Here is a 14,830-nt window from a genome sequence, read left to right on the forward strand (position 1 = left end):
TCATGCAAAATGTGATAATCGTCTTTTTTTTCGCTGTTTTTCTTTTCTTGACCCAGATGACCGTTCAATTTCCAACTTTTATAACAGCTTACACTGCCAGCAAACTGCATTGTTCCTAAAAAAACAATTTTGTAATGTTGCTTTAATGTGGAAGTCTGTTGTAGTTTTTAGGACAAGGTCTTAAGATGGGCTTATTAGGTCGGGTTTATTAAATAACCTCCTTAAGGGATACAACGTACACCAACAACCCCCTACTGGGAGAACATATGGGTTCGCATTTTACACGATCCTTATATTAGCTTACCTAGACAAGAACTCAAACAAACCCAAGCACAGCAGGCGATGTTATTTGACATATAGCTTGAATTCAATTTCATATTTCAAATCAGTTTTAATATCACTGGCTTGGTGTCTTAGAGTGATCATCTAAGACATGTCAGTTTTTATTTCCTTCAAGTTAAGACTTAAGTGCATATACCGATCATATTGTGAGTTTACACTGAAGAAGTCTTGTCATTTTCAAGATCATTAAACAAAAATGACAACTTGCAATCATTCGATAATGTCATCTTAAAAATAAGTTGTTGAAAAATTGATAATCATTATGTTTATACATCTGCGGGTTGAAAAGATGTCCTATTTCGAAAACCAATAATACCACGATCCAATCGACGGATCATTGTTGCATGCCTAAAGTGTGCTTCCCGATAAATATGAAAAAAACAAAGATACGGTCTCATTAATATTTTTTAGGCCTTCCATTTTTCCTTTTTCTAACAGATTTTAGAGCACAAGAAAAGGGATACAGTGTACGTTTGTTGTGACCTGGGGGTCGTTGGCTTCCAATTTATTTTGGTTGACGGATAGCCCCTGAAATAAAAAGTCCTTTTTGCCAAGACGTTAATGCACATTTTTCAAGAGCGATGCTCGGACGTTTGGAAAATTACATGGGTGTAGGGGTAATTTTATTTGGAAGGTGAATAACTCGACGGGCACGAGGACTCCCCATATCCTCTCAAATCCAATTTCCCCTTTACTGTAAAAAGCTGTGGGACTTTTAAGTATTATTTGTTCGTGTATAGTCAGCATTTTGCACTTTATGCCATTGGTGTTTATTTTGTGATGTGCAACCCTAAGCCCTCATGCTGAAGCTGTAGAATCAAAGAATGATCTTTCTCAAGCTTACCACATCTCAGTGCACACGAATAATAACAGCCCAAAGGAACAAAATTGTTCCATCCGTCCAATTCACCCAATGTGTCTGCTTGGATTCAAAGCTCGTTTCCTCTCCCAAAAAGGAAATTATATATGAACACTGTACTTGATTTCACAAAGCACTGTGATTCATCTTAAAGACACTGGACACTATTGGTAATTGTCAAAGACCAGTCTTCTCACTTGGTGTATCTCAACATATGTACAAAATAACAAACCTGTAGAAGGTCGTCAAAGTTGCAAGATAATAATGAAAGAAAAAAAAACCAGGCACGCTTTTCACACGAAGTTGTGTGCTTTCAGATGCTTGATTTTGGGACCTCAAAATCTAATTCTGAGGTCTCGAAATTAAATTCAAATATTTGAGTGGAAATTACTTCGCAAACTTCGTTACTTCAGAGGGAGCCGTTTCTCACAATGTTTTACACTATGAACAGCTCTCCTTTGCTTGTTTTTAAGTTTTTATGCTAACAAATATTATGAGGAATTACCAAGAGTGTCTTGTGCCTTTAAAGGCAGTGGACACTATTGGTAATTACTCAAAATAATTACAAGCATAAAACCTTACTTGGTATTGAGTAATGGGGAGAGGTTGATAGTACATTGTGAGAATTGGCTCCCTCTAAAGTGATGTAGTTTTCGAGAAAGAAGTGATTTTCCACGAATTTGATTTCGAGACCTCGGATTTAGAACTTGAGGTATCGAAATCAACCATCTAAACGCACACAACTTCGTGTGACAAGGGTGTTTTTTTCTTTCATTATTATCTCGCAAGTTCGATCACAAATTGAGCTCAAATTTTCACAGGTTTGTTATTTTATGCATATGTTTAGATACACCAACTGTGAAGGCTATTCTTTGACAATTACCAATAGTGTCCACTGCCTTTAATATGAGTTGTCTGGTAATACTATAGTGATATGCATTGTGACATCACACTTTGCTTACATAGCATTTAAGATGGATTCACACTTAAGATCAATCTTAGCTCTTCGTGATGTCAAGATCTTGTTAAGAACATAATACATTTCCGTTGTTAGTTAAACACGCCAGCTTCTGAACTTCAAAATGTTCACCAACTTCAACTTCTTTAGTACAAAAAACCTCAAGGAACACCGATTAAATGATGACGTCAAAGAATTTTCCCTTAATTTCATCCCCTAAAACAAAAAAAGCACTCAGAAGTATTTCTGGCATAGGAAAGGGAAATCCTCGTCATGCTACCATGACAATTACTCTCAAGAGAGATTTGTTTTTAGACTTCACAAAGATTATCTCTGTCAGTTGTTAGAGGGCAGAGAGTGTGCTGAAAGACATTTTGCTATCTCCATAAGATATAAAAACATATTTCTATTGAATTAAACAATAACAGAGTGGTGTGGGTTGGTGGTGAAGTGCCCCAGTCTCAGGTTTCATTAACGGCGGTGTGTTGGTGCGAACCCAGATGTGGTAGTTGTGACTGTGATTAGGATGTTTCACTTTCATAAAGCCTACATGTTGTTTTTGTATAAGGCACTGGACACCTTTGGTAATTGCCAAAGACAAGTTTTCTCACTTGGTGATAATTTTTACTCATTTGGTCATCGAAGTTCCAAGAAAAATAATGAAATAGCAAACACCGTTGTTGCACAAATTGGTTAGCTTTCAGAATGCTCAAAAAAGGCTTCAGGCATGAAGCCTTTTATTGATTATTAGTATACACATAATGAATGTTTATGAGTGCAATGGTGCGAATATGTTCATGAGTTGAAAGATGGAATGTTCTATTCAACGAGGCGGAGCCGAGTTGAATGGAACATTCCAGCTTTCAACGAATATTTCACTTCTTATCTCCTGGCACTATCCGTCCGTACAATCCGCCCATATTCCTCACTGTATACAAGAAAGCAAAGAAGTGCAGCATTGACTGCCTGGTTTAGACACAACATACCGATGGTTTGTTAGATGAACACATATAGGGCTCTGACCTTCTAATACCTTGCTGAGACTGTTTATTCTTCGTAACAATGAAACTATTGCACTTATGGTTTCTATAATTTCCATTTACAGCTGTCGGAAAGTCTGCAATCTGTTTTGATACTGTGTTTGAGAAATAATTGAAACATAATGGTAATTCGCACATTTGAAATTAAGCGGATGCAACCGTGTATAGCCGTTGGTATCTGTTTCAAAAGCTGTGGATTCGCACACGAGTACGTGCAGTCACTGTGTGGACGTTCATTTATTCATTTGTTATCTACACTGAAGGAAAATCCTTATCCTTAACACTGTAAAAAAAACTGTGTGGACGTGTGTAATTCGACATCGTATTTCTAGTCCCTTGATTGTGGACCTATTTTGTTCTAAAATGCACATCTTCGCACACATTCTCAAAAATGACTCCTTTCTCTTCCTTTTCCCCTGCACTTAAAGGCAGTGGACACTATTGGTAATTACTCAAAATGATTATCATCATAAACTCTTAGTTAGTAACGAGTAATGGAGAGGGGTTGATGTTATGAAACATTGTGAGAAACGGCTCCCTCTGAAGTGACATAGTTTTTGAGAAAGAAGTAATTTTCCACGAGTTTGATTTCGAGACCTCAGTTTAGAACTTGAGGTCTCGAAATCAAGCATCTGAACGCACACAACTTCGTGTGACAATAGTGTTTTTTCTTTCATTATTATCTCGCAACTTCGACGACCGATTAGGCTCAAATTTTCACAGGTTTGTTATACTATGTATATGTTGAGATACACCAAGTGTGAAGACTAGCCTTTGACAATTACCAATAGTGTCCACTGTCTTTAAAAACTTCCCAAAGACTTTGTACACAAGTTTACTTGTGAGGCACGTCTTTTTGCGAGTCCTGTTGTTTTCATGTTTAGGGGTCATTTGTCTACAATAAGATAGGCTTACCCAACATAAGCACAGTCGTGGAAACACATACGGTCCTATGGCGCCAATGCAAGACGGCCGACTTGACGATATCAAGTCGACCCATGGCATCATAGCTAAACGAGTCCTGACTGTAATTGTAACATGATTCGGGGGTGTGGTACCCCAGAGGTTCAATGCACTAGGTTGCCACTGTAGTAGTCTAAGGATGACATAAACTATTCTCCAGTGGGATTCTTAAAGGTATTAGGAAGTAGCGGAAAGGGCATTGACAGCCGTGTAATTGCTCTTTTAGAAACAGGCGGGAAAAACTAAGATCGACTGTCATTCATGACGCAGTATTATATACGACTAAACTCTATGACCAAATCTTAAGCATTTATAACAATCTTTCCTGTAGTTTGTGTTTAAACACACGACCACAGGAAGTACAGATAGTACTCTGTCCACAATCACAGAGAAAGGATAGAGGGTGTTTCTTTGTTTTTCACTTGTGCGTAAGGTCCGGAGTTTAAAGGAACACGTTGCCTTGGATCGGTCGAGTTGGTATTTGAAAATCGTTCTGTAACCGTTTGTTGTAAAATGTGTATGGTTAGAAAGATATTGTAAATGTAGAATACAATGATCTACACAAATATGCCTCGAAATTGCGTGGTTTTCTTTTTACCCTGTCGACTAACACGGTCGGCCAATTATGGGAGTCAAAATTTTGACTCCCATAAATGGCCGACCGTGATAAGTCGGGAAAACCGTGCAGTTTCGAGTGATACTTGTGTGGATCATTATACTCTACTTTTAAAACATCTTTCTAACCATATGCATTTCATAACAAACGGTTTCAAACGCTTTTTATAGACCAACTCGTCCGATCCAAGGCAACGTGTTTCTTTAATAGCTTTGCACATAGACAAAAAAAGTGTATGGTACAGATGGCGCCCTGTCTTAATTACGCAGACACTCATTGTGCCGAAACGTTGTTGTATTCAACACACGATCCGACCAATTTGGATTAACTGCTGTACGTTGACAAAACTTCCGGCTTGGTTATCCCTTGCATAACACAAAAAAATGCTCCACTTCAAACAATGAAACAATGAAGAATTAAAAACAATACTATGTGGAATAAATACAAATCGTTCATTGTTCGGTGATGCAAGAACGGGTGAATGCCATTGGGCATTCATTTACAATAATTTGCATTACAGTACAGTACAGTCCAAATGCTGTTGTTGTTTTTACACAAAGTATAGCTGCACAGAGAATTCTTCCTCGTTTTAAATTCTTTGGTAACAAAAACAAACCATGGGTAAAAAAACACTATGTAAATCCAAAGCAATTAGTTTTCCAAACACAAATGTTATATTTTCCTTTGGCCCCATTTTCAATTATGAGGCCTGCAAGTGGCGGGGCTGGAATTTATTTTTTTCCCTCGGATAAGAAGTGTGGCCTGTCGGCCAAGTACTGCGATTCGAGAGCAAAGTAGGCACTCAGTCAGCTGCCTAATCTCCTCAAATCCTTTCAGAAGTTAACCTGCCGCCATCGTGTTGGTAAATTATTGCAGATCTTGTGTGGAATATCCTTTATTGTGAGCATGTGTTTTCCCTGCGACGCTTGGTCTATCAAATGCATATAGCCCAGATATGTCGCAAATAAACATGTACCCAACAATTGTTACGGTTTGTAGTCTACATAAACGTCCTACTCCGAATTGATAATTTTGTTGCAAGTTATTGAACCTCGTAGCTCGTAAGGAACAAATACATCACTTATTAAAAACATTAAGAAACAGTTGTTCTGTTGTTCTAAGATTGTGCATATGCTACAACCATCTAGCACAGCTGAGAGTCATTGGTCTCTAAACCTACTTTCCCACCAGGGACCACAGAGCTAATTTGCAGGGTTGAATGTGTTTCTTTCTAAAAGATTAGACCGTCACAGATCCATAATTTGCATATTGATCACATGTGCGTGTTGCAATTGCCTAAACATGATTTTTTGAAGCAAAATTGTACACTAAATTGACTAAAATTTAAATGTAGTATTAACTACTTCAGTCTTTGCCTTTGGTCTGTGCAACCGACACCTTTTATTGAATTATGTGTTCATATTATTTGTGGTAGTTTGTAAAGCAAAGTTGCACACAATAATCTCGTGTTTCCGAGATGTTTTGCGTGGTTTAGGAGAAAAGGTGCAGTTGGTTACGTATTTCATGTCAATGTGGACTACTCTTCGGCCAGGAATGGCACATCATGTATATGATCTTCTAAGACTTATGCTCTAGCAATGCTCAGGTTTCGGGAGTGATTTGACTGGGCGAGAAGAACTCGGGAAAGTACCGAGTAGACAATGCTAAATACACATCGGTGTAAGTGTGAAACCAAAGTTCCATTTTTTATTCCCAATTCAAAAATAATAGATACTAAATGCACTTTATACCTTTTGGAAAAGTGCTAAATAAGTCAACAAAATTCACCAAAAGATGTCAATACTTTTCCCCTTTCAAAAAGGCAAAAGTGAAAATAAATCATGACTTTGAAAATAACTGCTTCACTTAAACTCAAGGTCTACCAGCTACTTCTTTTTCATGAAAGATTACCTCCCAAATGGCGCTCCTCATATTGTCAATTACCATTCCAGGAAAAACATTACTGAGGAAATGCCTGAACTATATCAAAACGCCACTCTGTATAAGCATCATTTTCCAGTAATCTCTAAAGAGATATTTCCATCAAATAGTTTGCAACATCAATAAACCAATCAATCACAACATCCCTACTGCCTTTAAGCCACCCTAACCCAATGGAGTAATTACCCGTAAGGCCTGGTCTATTCCTTATTGATGTATATCAAAACATCATTCTATGGAGTATCAAAGTGCTTTACGGTCTTAATCACAGCGATAAAAATGATTAAGTCACAACTTCTGATGAATCGAGTTCAATAAAAAGACCAATGCCACTGATTACGACAAAGGCTGCTATCTACTTCGGATAAATGGAGACAGATTGGGGACATGGGAGGAGGAAAATGTTGTTCACGTTCTGAAACTACCAGGGATTTCTTTTTGTCTATTATAAAAAGGCACAATCTATCTTGTATATTGTGTGTGGCTGCACCTGAGGGTGATTGCAGCTTTTGAGTCTAAGTTATTGAAGAAAAAATATATAATAATACAAATCAGGAAACTCCCTTTTCAATTAGATAGCAAGGAAGTCATTCACCTGGGAAATATGGGCAGCTGAATTGGATTGATGTGTCTTTGACATCTAATGCATATCAGATTCTGATTACTATACGAGGCAGGTGCTTCGTACTAACTAAATGGTGCATTTGCAAATGTCAGACAAGCTCTGCATTTATACGTTGCTGACATCTCACATGATTTTCCGGTACAAATAAAAGCAACTCTCTGTTTCATTATTGTTTTTCTCTTGATTGGAGTTACACGACTCCGTCCATTTCACACTCAAAAACATCTCATAATTCACAAACAAAACAATCCAAAACTTATCTACAAATTAAAGGAATGATTAAAGATTAGGTTTCCTAGAGATATACAAAACAAATTAGGGGAAGTCATTAATTAGGTATCCACAAATAATGCAGACTGAGTACATACAATTGAAACGAAAATTAATAGTTAAATTCCATTTGATTGGCCTTATTAATTAGCACAGAGTATTATTTCTAGAGCAAACATACACAGATTCTGTTTTATTATTTCATAAAACCAAAGTAGCAGTGCACAGAAATGAATTTTAACTACGGTTCTTGGTTTTTAAGTATGAAAAATGTGCATTTATTTATTCGAATAAAGTTACAGACTAGGATATCAAAATATATTCAACTCTGTCAGTGGAATATTTGCCGAAGGAGGCTCTGATTTGAGATTATTGAGACAGTACTCTGTCAAATCAGCAGAGATTGGATGAAGGGTGTCAAGGGTTGGGGCGGGTGTGGGTTGTGGTGTGGGTAGGGGTGGACAACATTCTTACACCTTATCGACATACTCTCAAGGCAGGCCAAGTGGTCCAATGTCCATTACTTCGTCACCTTGTATCCAAGTTACTTCGTAACAAAAATAGCAAAACTAGGTCACTTCATACTCGAGTCACTTCGTACTAACTAGGCCACTACCAAGGTAGATTCGTACCCAAATCATTTTGTACCTCATTATTGTCTGAATCTGCTGACTGATGTAGCTAGCCCACGCCGTTTGAACTGACCAAAGATTATTAATTCGGCCATGAGTCTGGTGCTCTTAACCGCTCGGACACGGCACGCCACAATTCAACCAATCTGTTACATCAATAGTTCGTTTTTGTTTTGTTTTTACTAATTAAATTGTACCGAAGACACTTACTATATGAATAGAAATTTACAGTTTGTTTTAAAAAATCTGTTTAATTTGTATGTCATTCTATTCAGAAAATGAAAACAACCTTGGGAGAGTGCAGTTATCTTGTTTGGAAGAAAAAGAAGAAAAAAATTCTTAAATAAAAGGGAGTGTTTGCTAATTTTGATTAATCTTTCAGATGGTGCTTATTCGGGAACTTTAAAACGGCATGTGGAATTAAAGTTGAACTTTGCTGTCTTGCTAGTTACCTTGAAAAGAAAAGACCCCAATTTAGACTATCCACTCGAACGAACAATGTTGTTATTGATATTTCAATTACTTAAAGATCAATGATTCCCGATTAGTTTTTATGCCAATCCGTGCTGCAAGCGTCTGTTTGAAATGTAGCCAAATGCAATATTAGTAAGCATACGATTCAACTTAAAAAGTAAAAAGGTGCAATTACCGGAGTTCATGGGTATTTTCGCAGATTGTCCTTAATTTTTTTTTAGGTACAGTAACAAGCAATGGCAGACATGTTGAAAACAATTGAACATTGCTTGTTATGTACTTTTTCAACGGACACAGCTAAATCTTTTAGACACTGCTCTAGAATTGTAAGGGTCGTGGGTTCAAATCCCAACCGAGTAGTATGCATGTGATATTTTTTCACAGGACTCGCAAAAGTAAGCCTACTGAGAAACAGTGCTAACACACATCGGTATATGGGTAAAAACAAAATTAATATATTATTCGTTATCCCCGATGCAAATTTAACATACATTATAGCTAAATCTTTCGTATGATATACTCCGAGTGTGAGCCAAACTCGTGTTCATGTCTGTGTCATCAAAGGCACAATTCGCCTACATTATTTCCTAAATCTTCCATAAACTTTCACTGATGTGGTTGGTGGAAAAAAACGTAATGACGGGAATCTTTATTGATCAATCTCCCGTTTCTCATCTTGTGGAAACTCACATCAGCATTAAAGCCATAATCACAGTTTGGTTTTGGTCAAATGAAAGGTTGATAAATAGTTTCCCTTTCTGGAATCAACAACTAGCCCCCCCCCCCCCATGCCTGCACTAATAAGGAAAGCCAGATACATGTCCCCATCATTATTGACGGACAATATCTTGCCGACTTTACAACATTTACATATTTTTAAAATCGACAACTCTTCATCAAAAACGTTCATAGGTATGGTGCTTCGGTTAATTTCTACCTCCATGGGTTAATGAAGACACAATCATACTGCACTTAGCCATGAGCACTATCTGAAAGCGATCCCCCCTTTATTGGAGTACTGAATCAATCGAGATGTGCATTTTTATTAGCAATTCAAAGATTGAAGTACCCATTTGAACTCGGCAGTGGTCAGTAGTGCTCCACGTTCTGCCACCAGGAGCCGCAGAGCCGCCTCGTTCTCAGATCCAAACGACCTCTTCTTAATACATCGTCCCCGCCCTTCCCACTCTGAGTGATTGGCCACTGAAGGCATTGATGGAATGATGGAACAAGGTTTGGGTCAACTTCGTATACTCTTGCTGCGGTAGATGAACCATTTAGATCCAACGAGGACATTAACTCATGATTCCCTCATATTATGAGGTTCAAATTGTCAATTATGCTAAAGGTCGCCATCATCACGGTGACCCGTCTGAATGGCTTCCGTTTCGTCGTGAAAAATTACCCCCTCTGAAGTTTTTGAAAAGGAGGTAATTTCTCACTTAAATATTTAAATATGAGAAAGACTTCAGGCCTGAAGCCTTCCTCTGACATCTGAAAGCACACAGATTTGTGCAACAAGGGTATTTTTTCTTTCATTATTTCCTTGCGATTTCGATGACCAATTGAGCCAAAATGTTCACAGGTTTTTTAATTTGTACATATCTTGGGATACACCAACTGAGAATATTGGTCTTTGATAATCACCAAAGGATGTCCAGTGCCTTTAAAACCCACAACTGTACTGAAATGTGTTGCACGTTCTTTCCGTGTGGCGTGTAACAATGAAAGACACGTATTACATCAGGGTGTTTTTGATAAGATGAGTTTTGTGATGAGATCGCGAGGGATTCGTATCTTCCTGTTTCTAACGGACGATGTCGACCCTTTCAAAATGAAACCAATTCTAGCGTAGTTCCTACTCAGGAAATGAGACAAGAGGTTTCAGGTTGGTCTTCTTTTTGTCATGCTCCAATAAATAGCTGTGAACCACTTGTTTGGCGTAGTATTAACAGTGCATGGTTGTTCATTGACTAGCGACTTATATGATGGTATTGTTGATAACCACTTTTTCATGGGTACCAAGTACCATCATGCAATTCGACTATTTCAGGCGCAATATGAAACCAATTGAGTGTGTAAAAGTTAATTAACCACATCCAATTTGAATTGACCATTTGAAATGACAAGTCTATCCTACCCAATAATACAATCAACAATATGAGGCAAAATCCCTCGTCCTATAAAAGGCAGTTTGTTAATGAATAACTCCCGTATTAAACAAAAATAAGGCAATGATAATAATTATCCAATTATAAAACATCACAGTATAAGGTGATTTGAACGAGTTCTTCAATTGACTGTCGCCTAAAAACAGGCCCCGTTAAACATAACTCCTTGGGCAAATGTTTACCTCGAATGTCACTTTGAAGGTAATTTAATCAGTGGTTTGGAAGTTCAGGATATTTGACAATTTCAAGAGGTATCTTCATTGTTTCTTGTTAATAATGAAACTGTCAATCAAAAGGAAGCTGCAAACAATGTCATGAATAAACGTAACTCTTTATACGTGCTGCTCATTCTCAATATCAACAGCATAGTGTTATAACAACATGAAGGGGACTGGCATTGACATAAACAAAATCAAAGTTCTTAATTTGATATGTACATAACAACAATTATTGAAACTTTTTTAGTTGTTGAAGCAACATTGTCGTTTTCTGGATTAATGGTATCATAAGTGGCCCTTTTCTCTTATTTTTGAATTGGTGATTTATTTCGCAGTTGTCTGTGCTACTTTATGGTTCCCAAACGAAGGCTAATCCAATACAAGCAATCAACGTCACTGGAGAAATGGTTATACGCAATGTGTATGTTTGGACTGTTTTTCTTACGGGATTTTATGCATTGCATATATTTGGTTTGCGGTATCACCATGAGTGTATCTGCTTGCCAGGTATATTAGAGTTTGTTCTTTAGAGAACTGTCTTTCTATATATTTTACTACTGCGGAGTCAAATTTTCGGAATTCGGGAGACTTCTCAGTTCTGGAAAGAAATGTCCTGCTTTATTACTCTGGACGAAAGGTAGAAAATCTGCTGGGACTACTACTGTTTTTCTCATTGGTGTATTTTCTTCTCTCGTGTTTGTATACAGATGAGGACAGCACTGGTAACGTTTTTAGCCATGCTTCTGGTTGGCGACCTGATAGTCTCAGCATTACCCATCGACAATGAACAAGACAGTGACCCCATCTTCGATCACCTCTACACCCGAAACATAGTCGAACGCAGGAGCCGAAAAGACCTCACCAAATGCATCTCTGAGTGTGTATCCTGCGCTAAGTATGCCGGACTCTACGCTGATAAATGCGTACGAGGCTGCAGTAGTAAAACAAGCGGGAAAGGGATCATCAATAAGACGGAGTTCGACGCGTGGAGTGCATGCGAGCAGTTCTTACACCGTTGAGTCTTAAGTTACTATTACGTTTCTTTGTTTTTCGTTCTCTCCTTTGTTATGAACTCTTTCGACCATAAACATTGACCTTTTTGCTTTTACTTGAACTGGAAGACACAATTAAAAACCCCGATCCTCATCAGTTAAAGTCTTTGAGATTACTGAAGTAAGCAGAGAGTAGGTACCAAGTTATAGGAATACATGGGTTTGAGATGGTACCGACCCCTTGGTTGTTCACCCATCCAAGGAAAGGTATGAAATCGGTTTTGAAGAATGCTTGTTCTGAAACATGATTTTGCTTTAAAAAAAAAGTTATCCAAATTGAAAGGGATTGCAGTTTGAAATTAAGAAATACTTTATGTAACAGAACCACAAAGGCTGACCAGTTGCCGAAGTGTTGTCCACAAACGTTATACAAGTTAGAGTGATGGAATTTAAGTAGGAAACAATCATCAGTTCTACGATGCGCACCATGAAAGGCCGGGTTTCAGTGATAGGCTAATGGACAACCATTCAATATGACATCTTTAATCAACCCCAACAATATTAAGTACGAAATTCTCTGAACCAATAGAAGTGATATGAACCATTTCTCTGTATGAAGATTGCAGAACAAAAAACTTCCAGTACATTGGGAAATGAATTTACCGACTTTAGAACTAACATTTAAGCTTTGGGTAAACAATTTCGTTAAAATAATGAGCTATAAAAATACTTCTTTTGGACTGCGAGGATTGGTAACTTCTGATTACATTTCAAAACAATGGTCTTTATTCAAATGAGCGTGCCAACAAAATACACGTAATATTGTATATAGTTATAACGACATTCCTTAGCAGTATGTATCTTAATCAATGACTTTACATCAATTGCCCTTAATTATCAAATTATGCATTTCGATTTCCTGTTGTCTGTCAACTACAAGTTGTTACAGCTCTCCTCGGTAAATTGCCCGAATTGGATCGTATTTCCAGACTGTCAGAACTCAGATAGTAAGGCAGTTGGACATTTTCACTGTGCTAAAGTGCTTTTTAATTAAAAGTTTAATGTCCATCTCAATTTAGACTTGAATAATGAGTTTGTATGAACAACATCTTTAAATTCGGAACACAGTTGTGGCAGACGCGTCTTCTGCTGAAAACCCCATTACATACCTTTTTGATAAAGGTACTTGCTTACATACAGTCTTTGGTTATTTGTTGCGTGTGTGGTTAACACAAAAGTTTTGCTAAAGGAGGAACACAAACTCAATCTGACATTAAAACCATCCAACGTAGTGATTGATAATTGTCCGTAAGGATGTCTCTTCATAAGGTACTTGTTTGTGCAATGTATTCTGACTCTGTTAATATACCAGCTACAGATTATGTGTTGTATATATTGAACACTATTGACAGTCAAAAGGATTTGTAGAACAAAGTTTAAATATAATTTGTTTGACTGGCACAACATCACAATTTACCAATGTGAAGTGTATGATATGGGAGTGCAAAGCAAATCTATATTGTATCAAATGATAAAGCATGCAAGAAATCCATCACTTTAATAGGTCATTTGATCATTCCCTCATCAAACTTGTACCTATTCACAGAGTTTCGCCTAAACAGAACAATAAGCCATAGGCCCGAGTTCTTCGAAATAATAGTAAATGTCCTTTGAACTGTACAATATTGAGTAAATGACCTTTGAACTGTACAATATTGAGTCAACGGCCAAATGTAAATAGCACTCGGGCCAAAATCTTCAACAATTTCGAAATATCTCCACTTTGAATTGTCATCATTTGGAAATAAAACTTGTCTTGATTTTGTAGTCATTACGTAACTCATGAATTCTTATGGCTCAAGTTAGTGTAGGCAATAATCACTATTATAAACCGTTGTAAATGTAAACTGGTTTGTTGATTTTGCCTTCCTCTGCAAACCAACTCAAATGCCTGAACTTAAAGATAAGCAAACCAATAAACGAATACAATTAAATCGAACATATACAGACGGACGATTTGTTTTGGCGACAAGAGTGTTTTAATCTTGTGTTCGTGTAATACGAAAGTTAAAAAATAAATTTATATATATCATTATTTTGTAACAGTAGTTCTGTTAATTAAGGGATTCTAAAAAACGAAAAAAACCTATCACTGTAACCTACCTGTATAGAAAGAAATGGTGAAGAATTTTCAACTTAGGAAATCCACTAGAGCTGCTTAAACCGAAAGCCCTGCACCATGGCTGTTTTCATGACATTGCTTTACTAATTTTTCAAAATCTACAGCACCTCAGCAAGTAATATTTTCAGGGAAGCTTTCTACTATCATCTTCAAACTGTGTAAGTTTAATGTAAATCTGCGGACATTGTGTTTTTTTGTCTTATAAAAGGAACATAGATCCTTAAACAAAAAAAATCAGCATCCCTCATTTTTGTCTTTATTGCAATATCGAGTCCGGAACTAACGATCCTTTAGTACCAGTGGGTCGCTATGGAACCTATTATGGAGTCTAAGATATTTCTGTTGTAATGACATTGATACAATCAAAGCAAGCATCTGTTTGTGGTTTTCTTGTGCAAGTTTTTCCCCTTAAAGGCAGTGGACACTATTGGTAATTGTAAAAGACTAGCCTTCACAGTTGGTGTATCTCAACAAGTGCATACAATAACAAACCTGTGAAAATTTGAACTCAATCGGTCATCGAACTTGTTAGATAATAATGAAAACA

The 14,830-nt window shown here is 37.2% G+C and overlaps 1 protein-coding gene across 1 annotated transcript in view; it reads left to right on the top strand.

Annotated features, from left to right (window-relative positions):
- The window catches only part of LOC117294605, a 38,845-nt gene extending 24,730 nt beyond the window's left edge, over positions 1–14,115 (top strand). Inside the window, exon 3 of the mRNA XM_033777095.1 lies at positions 11,817–14,115. Within this exon, the coding sequence (XP_033632986.1) occupies positions 11,817–12,128 (312 nt within the window). The 3' untranslated portion in view covers positions 12,129–14,115. The remainder of the gene's footprint in view (positions 1–11,816) is intronic.
- Positions 14,116–14,830: the final 715 nt, after the last annotated feature.

The sequence above is a fragment of the Asterias rubens genome, chromosome 1, assembly GCF_902459465.1.
Source record: "Asterias rubens chromosome 1, eAstRub1.3, whole genome shotgun sequence".
In the NCBI taxonomy this organism is placed as follows: domain Eukaryota; kingdom Metazoa; phylum Echinodermata; class Asteroidea; order Forcipulatida; family Asteriidae; genus Asterias; species Asterias rubens.